Genomic DNA, 21,666 nt, shown 5'->3' on the forward strand with positions numbered 1-21,666 from the left:
TGCAAAATATTATTCAAACACAGACAACATTACATTGCTTCCGGACACTCGTGGGTTTAGTTCCTTCGCAAAATTACACACAACTTTCAAAATACTCAATCCTACAATGTTTACATTGGCAGCTTAATCTGTCACTAATGCAAACCAAAGTCAAATGATTTATCTTAAGAGAATAAACAATGAGTATGGAAGGCTGGGGACTGCAGCTGGCTTTGGGTTCTATACCACTGATTTCTGCAAAAAGCTCTGTATTTTTTCTGAGAACAAAAGCTCTCAAGTACCACACAGTTATTCGGTGTCACAGCAGAAGACCCCACAGTAAAACATAAAGGAACTAGAAATGCATTGCTACACTTTAAAAAGATTTTTCTCTTTTAAAAAAATTCTTCTTCTACAAAAGGGGCTATAGTACATGCAGAAACAGAATATCTCCAATAAATTTCATTTCACAAAGGTTAATACTTAGGGGAAACAAAGTTTCATCTGATGATTAACACAAATAGACCTTACAAAGACAACAGCATCAAATCTAGACAGAATTATTCTACAGAGTTAAATTCAAAGACAGTTACATCAGCAAAGCTGACCTATAGCAGGTATTTCCAGCTGAAAGAAAGATCATGTTGCAGCTTTGCCTATCAGCCACTAAACTGACCTGCAGCAGCACAGTCACTTTAGCAGACAAGCATCCACAGCTACACAAACCTTCAAGTCTGTCAAGGGTCACTGTGTCAACTATGAGGTTGGTTTCTGACCATGTTTTTGAAAAACAAACAAAAAAGATTAAGTCTGTAAGGAATCAATAACATGAAAAATATTAAGACGAAGATTCAAACAGATCATTAAATCAAGGATTCTAAAGGCATTTCAGAAGGAAGAGTACAGGAAATCTAGACTGCAATCCAATCAATTTCCATATTCCCATTAAGTGAGTTATGTTCTACATAAAACTTAAATCTTGCTTGATACAGAACAAGAAGAGAGAAAAAAGGGTAAGAACATATCTGCAGAAGTGATCTAGTCTTAACACATATTTAGCACAGAAATAATTTTCAAGTTCAATGAGGTTGCTCAGGGCCTTGCCAAAGCAAGCTTTGCAAGTTTTGGAAAGATGAAGAGCCCACAACCTCTGGGCAGCCAGTTCCAGAGCTCAAACCCCACACTCACGATGAAGAATTGTCTCTTCTGAAATGAACTGGATGCTCACTATCTGCAACACTGCCCCTTCCCCATTTGCTGTGCAGGTCTGGGAAGAGTCCGAGTCTCTCTTTATGTTGAAAGAGCCTGCAGATTTCTCCTGAAGCTTCTCTTCCCTGTGCTGAACACCACCCCAAAGCAGCCACACAATTAATGACTGGATGGGTGCCTCCTCATTTGCTGCTGCAGCCCAGTGTGCAGTTTGCTGCTGGTGGTATGAGCGTGGGTCACTGACAGCTCAGACTGCTCCCAACTTGGTGTGAATTTACAAAGTTTAGTTTCACAAAGTATATATTTGAAAAGTTGAACATTAGATTAAAATCTGCACAACTTGTCTATCTACATATAATCCTATGCTATCAAAAACAGAAAAGTGAATTTTAATTATATTGCATATCAGTATATTTTCACATCATATAATAGTCTCATATGTGTGAGAACACCCCTGATACTTCAACTAAGTAAAATGCAACATGGCCTGATAAGCTGCAAAGTCCAACTAAAGCATTACAAGATGGCATGTTTATATTCAATGTGCACACATGCCAAAACACAACTGCTCTCTTATTCTGCTGTATATATCTGCAGTTTTAACTGTATATACTCAGGAGCAGCAGCCTTAATGTTACTTCTTAAAAGTTTCAACCTACTGACAAAATAAAAACTGACTTCAGAATTCAACAGAATCTGAGAGATGTTACGCAGATGTGCCAAAAGAGTTCTGTTGATGAGGACAAAGGATTGTCTCAAAAATATGCACTTCTTTTTTTACATATAATTTATATTATATTTGAAATTTGTTTTCTTGGGCCATGACTAGGCTATACATTCTAGTGAAATCATCGAAGGAAATAAAAAGCAACTAACCAATTTTTCTTTTAAATTAATCTGTGAGAAACCAAGCGGCAAGATATGATTTCTTCTTCTCTCTGCCCCCTACTACATCTGGGTAGAACACCAGTCCAAACTCAAGCAGGTAACTGTTTTTGCCATGCCCTCTCTCTTCCTCAATTAAGTTTAGGCAATATACACATATTGCAAGACTCAAAAGCCTAGTAGACTACAGGTTCCTGGTCTTTGAAACTGAGATTGTGTTTCTATTTAAAAGATGTCTGACCTTTTAGGCTGTTGATCAAACGCAAATCCCACTAAGTTAAATGGGAGCTGAAGATAGACAGTAACGTACGTCAACGATTTCTTCATTTAGTAAGACTCCTAAATCTGTACTTAGTCTAACTTTAGACACTCCAGATTTGGTCCAACATATTTGAACAGCATCTGTTAGGAGCCTGGTAAAAGCCAATCTGAAATTCCCCAGAGGGCCACCAGGTTTCCCAGTGTCTATATGCAGTGTTAGCGTTTTCCTGGAATCCCACAGTCTGGAACAACCTGAGATTCATCACCAAGATCTATTTTAGACTGTATCTGCATGCTGTTGCAATAAGCATACTTCAGATCAGCAAAGATGTAATGTTCTTTAATAAACTAATTTGACCTCCTGCATGGATTCTTCAGATATACAGGAATAAGAAATTAAATACTCTCCTGATGTTCAATAGCCAAACTCTCAGTTCTGAGAACAGCAATGCCCCTGAATAAAACACATTCAGGCAAAGAGAAAGCCAAGAAAAAAATAAAAATCACAGTAGCTGGGGGCAAACATACCTCTACCCCCACAATTCTCATTTTAAATTGCTTCCAAGAGTAGGAGTAAGAAAGAGAATGATTCCTTCAAGACAGTATTAGAAAGCTGACCGAGTTCTAAAACTTATTTTGATACCACTGTAATTCTATACATTTGCATACTGCTTCATTTTGTGTGGAGTCGAAATTCAAAAAACCAAAGAAATCCCTATAGACCAGGCAGCTCAGTCTTGGACCAAAGTAACCAACAGGTCCAGAATGCAACCCCATCCCAGACAACAATTTACACACAAATGGGCCAATACTGCTTCAGCTCTTACAGGTAAGTAAGGTAGGTAATACTGTACACATGACTATGGGGCAAAAAGGACATACAAGAGTTGGGAAGTTTAAATAGGTAAGGTCTCCCTGAACAGTCATTAAGAGTCTACAAAAGCTAACAAATCTGATTAACTCATTTAAGCACGATCCCTCCCTTCTAAGTTTGAGCTGAGTGCTTTTGGCCAGCCTGGGCCTGTGCAACCCATTCCATTTTGTACACAGCATTTGTTACCAATATACAGACCTTTACTCTCCTTAATTCAGCTTATCCTTTTTAGCAGTACTTTGTTGGTAGAGAAAAAAGAAATATAAATTTTTATGCATGTTCTAAAGAATACACAACTGCATATTTTAACCATTTTTGCTAAGTGAATCCCAGGTTTTTCCAGTATCACAAGAGCAGCCTTCTTTGCAGTAAATATTTCCAATATTTACAATGCTTAGACAAACCCTTAGGAAAAGGGTTTTTCCATGGTGAGTCACAAACTATGTATTTTGGGAAACAGCACTTCAAGGACTGATATAACGCAGTAAGAAATTATGTGGGAAGACAAAAATCATTGATGTTTTCAGCTACTGAGATACAGAGTGCTTCCAAAAAGTGTGGTAAAACCTACTGAGAAGCTCCTGCAGCCTCTTTTCCAGGAGAAAATAAAAATAAAATTCGTGTGTCTATATCTACTGAGACAAGCAGTAATTTAAAATATTTGGAGCACCTCTCTTATGAAGACAGGACGAGAGAATTGGGGTTCTTCAGCTTGGAGAAGACTCCAGGGAGACCTTATAGCACCTAAAGGGGCCCTACAGTAAAACTGGAGGGGGGCTTTTTACATGGGCATGTAGTGACAGAACAAGGGGGAATGGCTTTAAATTGAAAGAGGGTGTGTTGAGATTAGATATTAGGAGGAAATTGTGAGGAATTGTTCTATTGCATGGAACAGGTTGCCCAGAGAAACTGAGGACACCCCATCCCTGTTCTAGGTCAGGCTAGATGGGGCTTTGAGCAGGTTGGTCTACTGAAAAGTTCCCAGCCCATGGCAGGGGGTTGGAACCTGATGATCTTAAGAGTCACTTCCAACCCAAACCATTCTGTGGCTTGAGAGTGATTTCCAGGAGTCTGTTTGAGCTGAGGTCACACACAGCAAATGGGAAAAGTTAAAAGCCAAGATTATATAAGAAGGAAATTTGGCGAAAAGCCATTTTTAGATTTTACTACTGTCATTGCTTACTAGGTTTATTCTTTCTTCCAGACAGAATAAACAGAAAGGCTTTTCTTACCATCACATTAGAGAATATTGACAAGATTCCCAAAGCTATTACTAATTATAATGATTAGAAGAAAATTCCATGGTTCATGACAAATGTTCTTTTCTTTCTTCTGTACATTTTGTTTCCTGCCCCTGTATCTTAGACACAGAAGTCGCTCTGCTTTGGTCTCCCTCCTGAGCCCCAGTTTTCCTGCCCAGGGAGGACCAGGGCAAGCAACTTGCTGCCCTCCAGCTTCACACTATATTTTCCACCCAGGCTTCCACGCTCTGCTCTATTCCCCCTGCTGCACACTCACCTTCATAAGACTATCACTAAGGAGTGATGGATCAAGGCAGGGAGATACCCCTAAATTTGAGTATCCCGTCTTGCAGGAATAATTAAATATATCCTGAATTCAACACAGCACAAGTCAATCACTTTCAATATTTCAAGAAAAGCATTTTCTTTCGTAGTCAGTTGATGAAACCTGAAATGATGGCTGCAACAACAGCTGTCAAATTTAAAGTTCTTTTGACGTAAAATGCATTGACACCCTCTCCTGAATTTGGGAAAAAAATTAAATCTGAGAAGGGTGAAAATTTTGTCTTCACTCTCAGATGAATACAGAAACAAAAGCTTCTATTTCTTGAGCAACAGTAACTAAGGCATAAATTCCTTTTTGTTTTTACATGAGATGTATGTTTTATATTCAATGCACAAATAATTTTATTATAACCTTTGAATGCTCCATTTTCAGATTAATTTCCTTGTTGAATTCTTCATTTTCTCACAAGCCTCTGCTCCCCCCAACCCCTCCTTTCACCTTTAATTGAAAAGGCAATGTTGTCACCAGGTTCAACCACAACTTCACTTGACAGGTCTTCAGAGGCAGCTCCAACACAGGCCAGGAGCCAGTGTACAGGGTGCTGCAATTTCTGTGAACACAAGCAGGTAGTGGGTAGTGTAGTAAATTAAAGATGTAAAGCCAGGGAGGAGTACAAAAGAACCAAACAATCTACGATACTGAAAATCTACACACTGGAAGATGGATGGATTGCTGTCAAACTTATCAGAAGAATAAAAATAGCCATGGTTTTGCAGGAAGCATTACAATAAAACTAGATGTTTACATCTAGTGAAAGGCAATATGGGTGTAAGAAAAGCATTCATTTGCAGATGCTTACCTCACATTTAGTTTTGGCTAATTTAGACTTTTGCTAAAAGAAGACAACATGCTTGCTGATAGCAACCTCAAGAGATGATCAAGAGACACAATCTACTCTCTTAAGAAGTCTTTAAGAGTCACTCACATTTTATGGAAGATGCAAAGAGGTCAGAGCAGGAGAAGAGTTTTAATCAATACAGGCTGAGGGATGAAGGGATTGAGAGCAACCCTGCAGAACAGGTACTGGTGAATGGAAAGTTAACAGGAGCTGGCACTCACTACCCAGAAAGCCAACCATATCTTGGGCTGCATCAAAAGCAGCGTGGCCAGCAGTTCAAGGGAGGTGATTCTGCCCCTCTTGTGACACCCCACTCAAGTGCTGCATCCAGCTGTGGGCTCCCAGTATAAGAGGACATAGACCTGTTGGAGAGGGTACAAAGGAAGGTGACAGAGATGATGAGAGGGCTGGAGCACCTCTCCTATGAAGACACACAGAGAGCTGGCATTGTTCAGCCTGTAATAGTTAAAGAACCTTTTGATATTTAAAGTGATCTATCAGAAAGATGGGGACAGACTTTTTAGTAGGGCCTGCTGTTACAGGACAAGGGCTGATGGTTTTTAACTCAAAGAGGGTAGATCCAGACTAGACACAAGAAAGAAAACTTTTATGATGAAGGTGGTAAACACTGGCACAGGTTGCCCAGAGAGGTGGTGGATGCCCCATCCCTGGAAACATTCAAGGCCAAGTTGGATGGGGCTCTGAGCAACCTGCAGGTGGGGTTAAACTGGAAAAACTTTAAAGACCCTTTCCAACCCAACCCATTCTATGAATCTAAAGCAACAAAGGGAAGGGTGATGCAGTTCAAGTAACATACTACCAAAATTCTTCATACAGATTCTGGGTAAAAGCAGGACTATATTACAGCCAGAAATGAGTCTTTGACAAAGCAATAAAAATAGATCAGAAGATGATGGATGGAATCTAAGTTCCATTACCTTCCCACCCAAGCTTTTTGGTGAGACTACACAGACCACATCCAGACCTACTCACAGACTGCAGGTAAGAAAGAGCTTAAGGGGAAAGAAGAGCCCTCCACAGAAGACAGCGATGACACCCACGTCCAGAACTTGAGCCCCAGACCCAATATCACATGTTAACTCTGTACATGGCAAGTTTGCCATTTCTAACACATCAGACAGACATCTTCCTATTTGTATCAAAACCACTATGTTTTCTTGGTTCTGCATTTCCTAGAGGCAAACATGCTCTTTCACACTTTACCACACTACATTCAAAACTTTTTACATATAGCTTTATTCTTCTGTACTGCAACCAGAGTTTTTCTGGCCCTTTCTCTGACAGGTGATGGAATACAGGAAGTCAAAACATGAGCTCTAGCAGTGACAGGTTACTGCTAAATAACAGATAAATTGTTGCCAAGTAATTCTGAGAATAGAAAGCAAGCCCCATCTCGACCAAGCCAAAAGGTGGGAAACGCACAGAAAGGACACACTAGACAACTGCTGCTGGACTGAAATTAACAGTCAAAGGTAAAGAGTAATTCTTGCTTCTAACTGTAGCTGGCATTCAGCAATACATTGCTTCTTTTTTTTTTTCCCTTTCACGCTCTAGTTCTACCACAGGAAGTCTACACACTAAACAAATTACAGGTTTGCAGCATTTAATCCTGTTCACCTTGATAAATGCATCTGAGGATGATCTAATCTATGCTAGTGACCACTCAAATAAGTTCCTTTCCTCTCTCATCCCATCTTCTAGCTCTTGGCTCGTGGCTGCAAAGTCTTTCCCTTCCCTAATCTTAACCACAGCTTTGCAGCTCACTGACTTCTTCATGATGAGGTTTAAACTACTACCTGGATGGTAAAGTAATCCAACAAAACCAGGGTATTTTCCGTACAGGTTAGTGACTGGTAGCTCAGTCACTGTCAGTACAGCAAGTACCCAAACAAAGGAAGCTGAGGAACTGCATAGCAAAGAGCTGGGAAGAACAAACTTTTCATTTCAACCATGGTGGGCCCTTTCCACAGGACTGCCCTATGGGATAAGAGCTGCAAAAGCACAATGTCAGCCCCTTTCACCTTCTACCCAATGGCTTGTGGCTCCCTAGTCAGAACCAGCAAGACTTATGCCAAGACGTGCTCATGATCCAGTGGAACTCACTACAGCAGAGGAACACCCTGCTCTGCCTCATGGGGCTGCCCTATCACACTGATGAGCCAGAGCTGCAGCTTCCTCTCAGTGGCACATGGATCCATTTAAGTTGCAAATCTGCTTTCAGATTCATGATTTGTGGTCACCAGCTATTTCAGACTTACTCCTCATGCTGTCATAATAATTTCCCAGTACCTATTTATGACTGAAAATGCTCTTTTCTCTATCAATGACCTACAAAACAAACACAGAGCTTCCAGTAATGTATCTTGGTTTTAGTTTCAATAAAAGCAAGTGACAAATAGCTAAATTAACAACTTCCCTACCTTAAATCCAGACTTATAGATGTATATGCACAGACTAAGTTCATTATTGTTGCAGTTTGATACACAATCTAACAAAACCCACTTGTATGTAGCAATAATAAATCCAAACATATGGAATGAACCAGTCCTTGTGGAAACAGAGGTGTGCTTCAATGTAGCAGAGTGGATAAAACAGTGATAGCACTGATTCAATACTCCTATTTCACATTAGCAATAAGTAAAGCAACTACCAAGGGCCTCATTTGACCTTAACTGTTCAGGACGTAATGTCAACATTTGTATAATCAACCTAGTGCCCTGCTCTAACATATTAAGATAAAAGCTAGAAGTACCTAAAATAATGAGATCTTTATTTTTAATTATCCAGTACCTTTAGGCAGCAATTGCAAATAAAAGGACTAGAAAAGAAATCTGGTTGACCTCCAGTTATTTCAATACTTGAGGGAAGCACAAAAAGGGCAAGTTTGAAGCAAATGATGCCCCTTCAGTTCCTAACAGAGGTAACTTTTGCATGCAGCTCTTAATGGTTCTATGTCAACGCAACTCTATAAATGTGGAGTGATGTAAAAATTTTAATCCACCACACAATTTGATCTATTTCTGTAAGAAGTCCCCTTCTACTAATGCAATTCTTTGGATTATACATGACCATTTTTCAAAGACAAAAAAGGGAAGTCAACTGCTTTAAAGGCAAAGTTAGTCTTAGAAAATGTTTCATGTATACATTGGCTTTAACACAGCATGACTTTTTTCCATTATAAACACAATCTTCTCTCCCCTGCCCCCTATGAAGGGCCTTGACACTTCTATTGCACCAACATTGTTATTATACCATGCCACTGATCTTCCCCTACTGAATCCCAGGAATGCCATACAGTTCTTTTCCATCTCTTAGAATAGAGCTCAGTTTGTAATGCACAAGGAGAACATAACCTTTTAATACAGGTATTCTCAGTTTTAACCTCAGATACTTCACATAAGATAACACAACACTAATCTAAACACATTTGTTTGAATGTAAACTTACCTCTAGATATATTGAAGGTGGGTTATGCTCTCCTCCAAATTTGTCTAGCAGTGCTTCTATATGCTCTTGTGTCAATTTAATCATCTGTTTGATGTTCCACACCTAGAACAGAAAATTAAAATTTTTAATCAAAGGAAGCCTACAGAATCTGTCCTAGAACAAAATAAGAACCCCTCAATATTTAGAAAGACAAGTCTACAATAAAATTTTTAATTATCAATAAACAAGTGCAAAAGGCTATCCTGTTCATCCAGTGTCAGTAATAGTTTGCTTCTGAAATAAACAGAAAGAACTTATATTTGGTCTTAAAATTCTGGACCCATTGAATAAACAACTTCTAAGAATGATTAACAAGAAAAGCAAACCAATCATATGAAGTATTTTCCTTGCCAGACTTTGCAAACCAATTTCTAGAGTATTACAAAATTTAGTGAAGGAGTTTTTCTATTAAACCTTAGCAATGTGTGCTAACAACACTCACAAACCCATACCTACAGCTCTATTTACATGGCAATAGGATCTCTTCATTTTAAAGAGCATCTTCTATGTCTCAACTTCCATATTCAGTCTACCCTGCAAGCTACAGACCTTGGACATGACCTAAAAAAGACATTTACCTCCTGTGCACAGAGACAACCTACAGCATTGTACTGTGAAACCACTCATGTTGCTACTCCTTCTTCACAACTGGAAAGAGATCACTTTAGGACCTGGACACCACTGCAGGTGAACAGTATCATGAATCTGAATTTATACCTAAAAAAAGTCAGCAAAGCACAAAAACAGACCTTTAAAGCAATAATGCTACACTAATGTAAGAAGCAAGTCCAAGCAAAAATCACAAATTGATAGCAGAGGATGAGGGAGGAAGAGAGGAGAATTGCTCCTTCATACATACTGTTATTCTGACTACTTATCAGAAAAAAATTATTCAATGAAACTTTTAGAGCCAGGATGGTCTAAAAAGCATCCCCAGGGTGCTTCTCCCCAAGACAGTTAAAAGATTCCTGTTACCTTTTCCAGTCGGTCTCTTTTCTACTTCATGGATTGTAATATATAATACATAGTCTCAAGATCAGGTCTCAATGTAGAAATTGTGACAACCTACCTCTGCAAAAAAACCATGCAAATAATTTCATATTCTAAAGTAGGCACCAATAATAGGATGCAATCTAAGATGGATCAAAACAAGTTTTAATATGTAAATTGAGAGGCTCACAAACAAACAAACTCTAAAATACTGAACATGCAGTTTGCACATCACCTTATTTACCCATTCTATTTCTAGATATCGAGTTATCTGCCAGCAATTTCCTGAAGTAAACTAATGATTGATTCACTTCTAGCCCAATTTTTTGAACAGACACCAGAACAAAGACTTCATCAAGATGCTGCAGTTGAGCAAAAAGTTTCCTCAGGAACAAGTAAACCAAACTACAAAGATTGAGAATGGAGGGATACCAAAGAATGTGCTACTCAAGTATTCTGTACGTAAATTCTCTTGAGGCAATGGTGGGAGTCAACTTGCATACATTTATCAGTGAACCTAGGACTGCCAACCAGCAGCAAAGAGATGGTTTTCTGTATTTGGTTAGTTTTTCCCAAGGTGACAAGAACTAGTTGTATGCTTGGTGAAAAGAACAAGCATGAATGAACACCATAAGAATTAACCTGTTCAATATAAGGCTTAGAACATTTGCTTACCATGTAATTTGTAACATGCTGTTAACCTGGACTGCATGTACTGAGAATTCCTAGCAATCTTAGCAATTATCTCAGGATTACCTCCAGAAATAGGTTCACTAGTACTTAAGGAAATGTCTATTATTTGGTTATTCTGGCAATTTTACCCAGCAAAGATTTTCCTCATCTAAATGAACAATTTACTAGACTTAACTGCCTGGCAAGGAGGAAGATGAAGAGGAAAGATTTTTGGCTGACCAAGCAAGACAGAATTGCAGGAGAATTTGAGGTTGGAAGGGAACTCTTTAGGTCATCTGATCCACGCTCCTTTTCAAGCAGGATGCCAAAGACCATGTCCAATAGTTTTTGAGTATTTCCAAGGATGGACAGTCCACAGCATCTGTGCCAGTGCTCAGTCACCTTCACAGTAAAAACGTTGCCTGATGTTCAGAAGGAACCCCCTGTATTTCATTTTTTATCCACTCCCTGTGGTCCTGTCACCAAGGACTGCTGAAGACAGCCTGGCACCATCTTCCATTTGCCCATCATCTTTGTGGCCCTTCATTGGACAGTTTAGTCAGCACAGCTCTTCCCTTCTGGGGAGCCCTAAACAGGCCACAGCACTTCAGGTGAGGCCTCACCAGTGCCAAGAAGAAGTAGCCCCTGCCACATGAGTTTCCAAATACTTTTTTTTCAATATCAATAATGAGTAATTTCCCTGCTCATACTATTTTCTATTTTCTGTCCATAACCAGAACTTTGTTTCTCTCTCCCCTTACAGTAAAGACACCAAATAACAAATGTAACACCACCAGCAATATGCATAACGGAAACATGTAATTTTGGAAATGTTGACAAGAGAATCAAATAGCCTCCAAGGGCAGAGATCTTCCTCCGAAGTTAGTATCATAGCAAGTGGAACCCAACTAATTTAGGCTGCCTAGCAAAATTGTGGCTGCTCCATACCTGACAAGGTTCAAGGCCCAGTCAGAAAGGGCTTTGAGCAACCTGGTCTAGTGGAAGGTTCCCTGTCCATGACAGAGCAGTTTAAGCAAGATGATCTTTAAGGTCCCTTCCAACTCAAACCATTCTGTGATTCTAAGATTGATTAAAAAAATTTAAACTTGCTACCAGCCTACAATATAAATATCTTCACCCGAAGAAGCTGAAATTACAGTCTAATGGAAGACAAAATTTCTCAGAGGAACCAAAATCATTGCCCTGAATTACCTAGTGTATATCTGTGCAGGAAACCAAGAGCCATTCCACAAGGGAGCCCTACAGGCAAACTTAATATGGATTCTATAATCTTAGAAAGGCTCTTCATACATTTAAAAGTAAACTGAAGGGAGAAGGAAATATATCAAAGTCAGCCATAGCAACAAATAATTACTTGTTGCTCACAGAAATGTAAAAGCTATTTTGTATGCCATATTCATCAAGTCTTCTGACAAGATGAGAACTTTCACAAATCTAGTATTGACTAGCATATTCTAGCCCAAGAACACATATTCTAGCCCAAGAACACATATGCCATAACAAATTTCCAAGCTTCACAATTTCCTTTTAAGTGGCAATTTGTACTGCTATTTACTTAGAGCAAATTTACCTTCTGGCTTTCTGCATCTGTGAATATACTAAGACAGAATTTTTTGTGGTCCAGAGCAATCCTTAAGTATCTGGCTTGAGAATGAACCCCTGTGCTGGCACTCTGCATCCTACTATGCAGGATCGATTGCTACTTCAATTCAATTGAAGGAACTCAAGACTTTTCCTCACAGGAACCCAGAACAAGTGACCTCATGTGACTCACAAAAGCCTGCTGGTGCCCAGCACAGCATCCACAGCTTTTGTCTCACAAAAACTCCACCACCCCTGTTGTCTTTTCACAGCCAGTAGAGCCAGCAACTTCAACCCATCTTTCCTCCTTGCAGACTTGCTTGTTCAGAAAACTCAGCTTAATTTGTGTCATGAGCACAGCCCAGTGAATTACATCTCTGGAGTTCAGCAGCACTCACAGATACATATGTTTCTTTAAACTGTCCAAATAAAACCCAAATGTGCAAAAATGAGTAAAGGTCTCACTGCCCATAAGTACATACATTCCAAGACAAGAGCAAAGAACTGCCTAACAACAAAGACACCAAAACCATGGCATATGGAATCCTTTTATCAATCAGTTCCGGACCAAAGAGCTTGTTCCTACATCACAAAATAAACCCAAGTTTTTAAAGATTAAAGTAATCCCTTTATCCCCTCTTTTTTCACACTTTTTTAATAAAATTAAAAGAAAACTAGAATTAAAGAAGTAAAAGAAAAGTAATAGAAGTAAAGAAGAAAACTGCCTGAAAGTTACTAAGAAAGAACAGACATATTTTTTCTTATTCTCATGAACACTCCACTATATTTATGAAACCCACACCTGTAGGAAAACATAAAACCACAATTGTCAAGTATCTTATAGAAATTGATGCCAGCCTCAGAGACAGTTGCTGGAAATGTAAATGCATTTTGAAGGAAACCTGCAATGCATCCAGTACTGCCCACATGCAAGTCTGGTCCCTTTCCAGAGGAAACAGAATGGGAATTTGAGACACTTTTAAACTGTAGTTCCATGAAAAAGTAATGAATCCTTTACAGCTTGGATAACCATATCATTTTTCCAAAAAAAGCATCAAATAAATGTTTCTGGCCCATCTTGTAGCATTAGGTTAAGGTTATTCTCTATCACAAGAGATTAGATTTGATTCTCCTTTTAGTGTTGCTGACACAAGGAAGCTGACGCAGGCTAACATAGACATAGGCAGCCAGACAACTGGAAATATTCCAGATATACTGGAATATATCAACTTGAATCTGCCTATTGTAAGTAACTGTGCATTAATTTTGCAAATAAGCACTGCCTTACAATACAATAAAGATGATGACCTATTTCAAGCCAGAGGCAAGTCAGATACAGTAGAAGCCTAAACTCATTCCGTTCAGGGAAGACTATGGCTGCACAGACCACAGAATATGTTGAGTTGGAAGGTACCCACAAGGATCATTGAGTCCAACTGCATAGGATCATCTCTAGGAGTCACACCAGGAGCCTGTTCCAGTGGCCCCCAAGGAAGGAATTAGAGCACCAAGTCTGAGAGAGCTCAAGAACCTTTGGACAATAATTTCAGGTACACGCAAGGTTAAGCCACAAAGTTATTTTTGCATCCTTCGGTGCTTGTCAAAATGTGCAGTGCCTGAGACATCACAAAGCAAACCTATCTTCGTACTTTCTGCACCTGGCATCACTACTCAAGTCTTGCAGAGCATCCAAACTCTAAGCTGTATGATTCATACTTGGTAGAAGACACTGAAAGTTCAAATCTATTCTGTAAGAAAAAACTGCATTGTTTGTCCAGGAACAGTACATCCTGCATTTGGATTATCACACTTGATAATCTATCAGAATACTGATAGAACTAACAGTGAATTAAAGAATAAACCAATCAAGAAATTAAGCATTTCATTTGGAAACCGCTTTATGAAGAGGACAAAATCATCAATACCCATCTAATACTACTCCAATCAATCCTTTCAGGCTTCTTTCTTACACCATCACTTCAATTGTTTGGTCCCCTGAGCAAGGATCCACTTTGTCAGAAAACACTATAGTTGTGTATGAGATTGTCTTTAGCTGGACTACCATACCAACTAATTTGAAAGTGAGATGCTTGGGATAGGCAAGAGGACATAGGAATGGGGTTAATAACAGGGCAGACCACAAAACCATTTGCATATGTGGGTTTGAGTTTCTATGCTGACAATCACTGTTACCCCTTTCTTGCACTTTGGTACCTCCTTCAGGTACTTCCCCCTCTCACTCAGCCCCAGTTCTCCTCTTAACTCTTACTAAGCTTGCTTCTCATTTCCTGCAGGCATGTGCTGGAACAAGCATGGACAGCAGTATGGAGAGTCCTTGCCTTCTTCCAATACACCAGGCTATAGCTCCTCTCCATTTTTCTGTGGAAGCTTCTCGCAAATTCGCTGTGTTAATTTTTCCATTTTTCCTACTCTCTTGGCTCTTCACGCGTATCACATTTTCAACAGTGCAGTTAAAGTTCGTATTAAACAAGTGTGACCAACAGCTGAAAAACTTCACTGAATTGAAAACTAGCCTGTAATGGCTTTCACATGAGAGTTTACACAAGTGACATGAAGGTCAACAACAAGCTTGTCTTTCCTAGTTCATATTGCCCAACTTTTTAAAATCTCAATGAATCATTTTTATATTTTTTATTTATAGGTCCTTTAAAATGTCTGAGATAGGCAACAATGGAACACCGTCAAAGTCTGTATGTAGGCAGTTCAAAATGAGTCAGTAAAATTTACAACCACAGACTAATAAATAAGTTACAGACAACAATATCTACAGAAGTACCTGTAGATACTGAGGAAAAGGACCCATTATCTCTTTTTCCACAAAAGCTTATGAATGTATCTTTCTAGACTCATGACAAACGGCCTTAGGGAACATGTACAAGACTACATTTAGGAAGGAAAATCCTCAAGAAGAGGTACATTTTCAGTACCACCCTGTCTGACAACTAGGATCATAACTAGGTCAATTAATACAGGAATGCGATCAGTGAGCATCTGCTGTAAGCACAGCAGTTCATTAAATATTAAAAAGGCTTCAAGATGAAAATCTATTTTTCATTTAACAGGTAGCAATTTTTATGAAGGAAAGACTAACTTGTAACTAGGAGTGCAGGTTCCAGCTGCATCTGACACTGCTCTTATTGAACAAAACCATCTCAACCAAAACCAAACACCAAGTAACTTCCACTCCTCTCCAAAAAACGAGGCAACATCTAAGTTAACACTAAAGTATCCAAGTATCATCTTTGAAGAGTTCACAGCAGAAACTATCTCCCATTTCTTTGCAAAACATCAATTGCAACTGAAAGTAATCTATGTTTTTTGCTTTCATTAGTTCTAAATACAAACTCAATTGCTCATACTCTTAAAGCCAAATAAACAGTCTTTCAGTCTGACAGGCCCTTGCCCCTTAAGTTGCCTCCTCTTTAACAAAGGAATTCAGACTTCAAATGCTCCTTATATCTTGCAAATGTTGAAAAATATTTTTTAAAATAAATCCAAAACCTGTAAAGCATAAAGCTCAGTGAAGTCTATTCTTGTAACATAACCAAGCAGTTTCTCTGTAAAAATGAAGCTACCCAAGAACCTTAGGCACTGACTGCTTTGCAGCTCACACAGCCAAGATGGTGGGTGCAATTAGCACATTGTTCTTGGCTACTTACCCCTGCACTCTTCTTTACTCTTTCTCCATAACTTAAACCTTTGGCTAAACCCTTTCAGTACACTAAACAAGTGAAAAAATTGTTCTCTCCGTCAAGGTTAGCTTTCTGCCAGTCTACTGTGCTTAAAACAGCTTGGCAAAGGACCCAGTGATCAACTCAGAAGGTGAAAAAGTCACCTTTCCTCTCTATAGCTCACACTTAAATGGATTCAGGCTACCATGAAGCAGCAACCTTCCTGTTTAGGTTTCAATTCTCTTTCATTCTCCCACTTTTTCCATCACCTGCCATCTTTACTGCTTGCTGCTAAGTAGAATTTGCCTCCAAGCGCTATAAAAAGGAAAGTTAACAAATGCTCTCTACCACAGCGAAACTGCAGTGTGTGGAAAAATAAGAGCTGCCTGTATCCTTCATTTAAATCATTAACCACCAGTTGCACAGCTAAATTTTTAATTCCATATTTTTCATGGCTTTTGTGTTGCAGTACTACTAGTCCCTCTTATTCACTTTGATACTAATTCAGTAGTCACAAGGATCACACACAGACCGAGCTCAGGAACAATTCACTGTATTTACATTCATGAATTCAACAACTTCTCTCTAGACAGTAACAGGTTCAAAAAAAAAAAAAAAGGAAATAAACTATCTAGATTTTCTAACCCACTTAAGAATGCAATTTTGATTTAGCCTGGTAACTACCACAGAATCTCAACAACACTAAATCCATGCATCAGAGACATTTAAGAAAGATTATCATGAAGACACCAGACTATTCCTCTGCACACCTAAAGCTGAAAAGTCACATTTGTGATGGAAAGCAAGCAGCCAGCCAGCTAATTACAATAATTGCCTATAAGAAGCAAACGCTCATCCAGTAGAGCTCTTACACAGCTTTGGTCATATTAATTAAAATGACAAAACAAACTCAGTTTCAGCTGAACTACAGAACTTAATTCTTCTTTCTCCTTGCCAGAGTACACAATTAATTACACTAGGCAGAAAAGATAATCAGCACCTATTTAAAAGTTCATATCATCAATCCATAAAATAATTTGTCATAAACTTTGCAATATTCCACCACTAAACTGTTTATACATAGTGACTACTGTGCACAGTTTCCTACCAACTGATTAGAAAATGTGAAAGACAGCTGGAATTGTTGGATGAGTACAAATATAGTCTGCTTGTTTAGAAATATTTGTGATCCAATAAAGAAGTTAAGGTATCCTATTTTTATCACAAACAGATCTCAAAAGCTGAAATAGAGCAAATGTACTTGTTTTTTTCTTTTTATTTTTAAAACACAAGTAATGTGCTCCTAGTCAAAGGAAATAGTCAAATAGGAACTGCCACAGAAACCACGTTCTCCTAAACAGCATTCTATCTTCTACTCAGCAGACCACCCTGCCTTAGCAACTCCAGTGCCACCTTGGAAAATGAAATAATTTAAAAGGCAGAAATGGCTCCTTGCCATACATTGTAGAATTAGGAAAATAAAAAAAAAAATTACACGAACTACTTAACCTAGAATCTGGAAAAAATTACATCAATTTTCAATGATTTACATAGGCTCAGAAATGACACAAGAGATAGCACAAACTATATTCTAGAAGAATTATAGAACACTTAAAGAAATCTTTTCTGAAAGCTACCTCAGATGATACTAAAGACTCACATTTAAATCTACATTACTTAAACCTATTACAGAGAAGTTTGACCTATCAAGTTTAATGAATGAATTTTCGAAACCAGATCAAAGACTGAGGCACCAATATACAACCATCCAGCTCCAAACATCAAGATACTACCAACTTCTTAGTTATAATGATGTGTTTCATTTCAGGTTGATTTTATAGTGCTTTTCAAACATCATTAGTGAATACCTTCTACTAGAGAGACAAAAACTAGACGCACTATTCTGACTCCAAAAATGTCTACCTTCAAAACAAACACTTTGTCTGAGATAAAGAGGAGAAAAAAAATTAAGTTACTATGTCTGTGCTCCAAGTGTCAGAAAATGTTGCCTAAACACAATGTAACTCAATTTGGAGAGGTTTATTACTTACTGCTGCATTTAACAACAAATTTACTAATAATTATACTGTTTGAGAGGCCTCATTATGTAATAAAGCAAGGCATTAGAGCTGGTATCCCCTTTCATAAGATCAAAAAAGAAAAAAAAAAATTCCTAGCCACTTAGTTATGCAACACATTTTTAAACTAAGTTCAATTTTTAAACTAAGTTCAGTCCTTCAATACAAGCCTTTTCTGCTGTCTCCCAGAAAAAAGATTTTAAAAAAATCGGTTTCACGTAGAAATTGAATTGCCCCTTCATGCTAAGCTTTGTGCAGGTATACTGGGAGAACCCACAGAACTATTTCATTTGATCAGAACCTTAGAAAAATAAAAGTGCCCTTCAGTGCGCCACACTCATATGATCTCCTGAATTTAATACTGATAGTGTGGAAAATTCATTTGATATTGAGCACTATATCTGGCACTGCACAACAAGCTCCATTTTGGACAGAAGTTCTGTTTTCTGATTTCAAATGCTCATGTTGGTTGGGGAGTGTCATGGTGGGATTATAACTGGCAGCACTTCTCCCTCAAAACTCCTGCCTGAACTGGCAGCACCTTCAGTCAAAGAGAAGGGCTATGAATTAGACTTTTGCATGTTTTACTCTTTTTTGCTAGGGTTCACATTCCTAAAATGTAATTAGAAACAGAATAAAGAAAGACACTGTTGCTGCTCCTCCAAAACTCACAAACGCTAAAAAGGTGCAACAGTTGCAGGAAGGGGCTTAAGGAGAAAAAAAAAAAAAGAAATGGCATGTAGTTCTGCATCAACCAGCCCTCTATAGCACTGGCCACAGAAGGGAGAGTCAGTTGAATGAAGACATATTTCAGTGTCTTGGAAAGAAGCTGTGCACAGGAGGGAGGATTAGGAGGATTCCATTGTACACCCCAAAAGCTCAAGAGCAACTGGAATAAAAAAGCTGAAGCAAGAGAACCCGTATATTGCATGCTGACTTCTGTATCCTGCACTAGCTGTGAGAAAGTAGCTGTGTTCACACACAGATGTGTGAACAGTTGAAAATGATGAAAACCATCTCACACTTCACAAAACGAAATACTGTACTCAGAACTCTCACATGGTTGAAGCTGTTGGAAACGTACCCTTGCTACACAAGAAGCTCACAGACACCTTCGTATCCCTGGCAGAGCTATGGCATGCAATCCTACTTCTGTGAAAGGCATGTTCAGAAGGGCTTCAGAGAGACCAAGGAAGATTGTTACAACCTGGGAGGGGGAGCTCGAGACCATAAAGTCTGAGGTGCCAGGACATAAAGCTGACAAGTCCAGCTAAGGAAGTCTCATCTGAGCACAACTTCTCATTCAAATATAAAAAATTCAGGCTCCAATTGAGTTTTATGGGTCAAAGATTATTTATAATAACCAAACAGAAAAGGGAACACACACACCATACTACCACTACTCCCCCTAACTATATTACTTTAGTGTCTCACTCCACAAGCGTTTTAGAACTCACTAGGTGCTCCTCATGTTGAGGAGATTCCACTCACTAAGTTTGCAGAAAACGACTGCAGCAAAAGCAGCGCTGATTTTCTTCACTACCAGTGAGTGGAGTCAAGTCAGGACAGGACGTGTGTGGCACCAAGCAGGCACAAGGCAGTAGGTCTGGCTGAGAGGTGTGACGTGGGCACAGCAAAGGGCAAAACCTGCAGCTCTGGGTGTCAGAGCACCATTTGACTGACTTAGCTCAAACTGCAGGGACAGGGAGCAGCAGACACCACAGGGACTACAATTATGACAGGGCATTTCTGATACATTGTACATTTCACCACCCTTCAAAAGGCAGCGGTTCAAACTGAAAATAAGACTTGCACTTGCCCAAAACTGTGTTTCAGAAAGCCCCCTCCATTAAACCTGAAACACCTTCCTTGGAAGGCTAGACTGGAAGAATTAGTAAATCCATGATCAATCAAAACCTCCTTTTGTTTCCCTTGTAAGTACAAATAAAATTTGATTTCTTTCTAAACCAAATTCTCTCCAAAATATTTCATGCATTCATATAACAATTAATTAAAGAGAACTACAGATTTGTTACAAAGTGGAATATTGCAGCCTTAAGAAAACTTGGGGGTTATCAGTTTGTGTTAAAAGATAGCTGCCATCAAAAGATATCTGCATTAAAAAAAACCCAACCAAACTAAAAACAGACCCAAAGCCCAAAATGCATTTGGTCTACAATATTTTTAACTTCATGCAACAAAAGAGCTGCCATTCCCAGCTAAACAAGTGTCAAGAAGGGTATTATTAGAACAGCTTTAAAAATAAGAGGCCATTGAGTTTAATAACTACAACAAAATATAAATGGGAATTAAGAAGAAAGCCTGTAAGACAAGGGAAAAAAAATCAGTACTAAACATTTTGTTCCCAAGCAGTTTGTGGATATCCACAGAGATAAGAAACAAGCTTCCCAAGACATCACAACTTTCCAAAAGGAGCCACCACACTATTAAGCAAGTTTTGTGTAATCAAACAAGCTACCACAGGACAGAGCTGTTAATCCTATTCCCTTTTGGGGAAAACACCTTAAGTAGAAATCTCTACTATCCTCAGTAAACCTAAGTATTTCAAAGTTGTGTTCTAATGTTCGATCCACCTTGCCAGAAATAAATCATAAAAACCCTAAGGAAAAAAAAAGATGAGAGGTTACCAAAGGAATTGACTTCTTTTACACCTGGATCAGCTTTCCTCCATCACTCCTGATATATGTTTGCCTGTTGAGGTGACAGTCTCTTAATGAACAGCTTATTTAGAAGTTCAGAAAGTCTATTTTCATGCTTCATTATTCCTAGCCATAAAGAACAACATCTCATAGTAACATGGAACCATCTCCCCTGCTACCACTTAAACTCATTACTTCTGGCAGTATTTGACAATTTCCATTTCTTTTTTCAGCTTCAGATTTCACTGAGTCTTTCTTCAAAGCTCTGACCTTCCAGACTTCATATCACTGCTAGTATTCTGCTCTAGACTCCCCTCAGCCAGACCATGTGTTTCTCAAAGCTGTGACCCAAAGTCAGATAGTATTAACCATGGCCTTTCCCATGCTATGTAAAAGAAACAACTATTTAACTTCTCTTTTGAGATATACTACTGCAGAATTTAACTTGTCCTCATGATTAAAAAGGACGTCATTCACAGACTATGAAGTTAGTTCAGTCACTGAATACTAATGCACAAAAACATAATTGAGATTGAACATAAAACGTATTCCCAAAACTACAAAAGCAATGAAGTAAAAAACCACTCATATGGTTTCAAGTTTCCAAATACGTAGCAAGTTTACTATTAAACTCTTTAGAGAAACAGACACTCTAACACCCAGCATCATAGGTTCCCTAAATGTTACTGCAACAAAATCAAACCCACTTTTACTTTACGTACCTACATTACATTAGGAGAACCCATCACTTACTTCATATTGGGAGGTTAGAGGTGCCTTTTCATTCTATCTTCATTTTATATATCTTTTCATCCACTCTCCATTTTACTCT

General features: G+C 38.7%; 1 protein-coding gene across 2 annotated transcripts in view; it reads right to left on the minus strand.

Moving 5' to 3' along the window:
* The window catches only part of BRAF (B-Raf proto-oncogene, serine/threonine kinase), an 82,828-nt gene that overhangs the window by 57,779 nt on the left and 3,383 nt on the right, over positions 1-21,666 (minus strand). For both annotated transcript variants that reach the window (XM_064420865.1, XM_064420866.1), the window contains exon 2: positions 9,102-9,203. In XM_064420865.1, coding sequence (XP_064276935.1) covers positions 9,102-9,203 — 102 coding nt within the window. The remainder of the gene's footprint in view (positions 1-9,101; positions 9,204-21,666) is intronic.

The sequence above is a fragment of the Passer domesticus genome, chromosome 5, assembly GCF_036417665.1.
Source record: "Passer domesticus isolate bPasDom1 chromosome 5, bPasDom1.hap1, whole genome shotgun sequence".
Lineage (NCBI taxonomy): Eukaryota > Metazoa > Chordata > Aves > Passeriformes > Passeridae > Passer > Passer domesticus.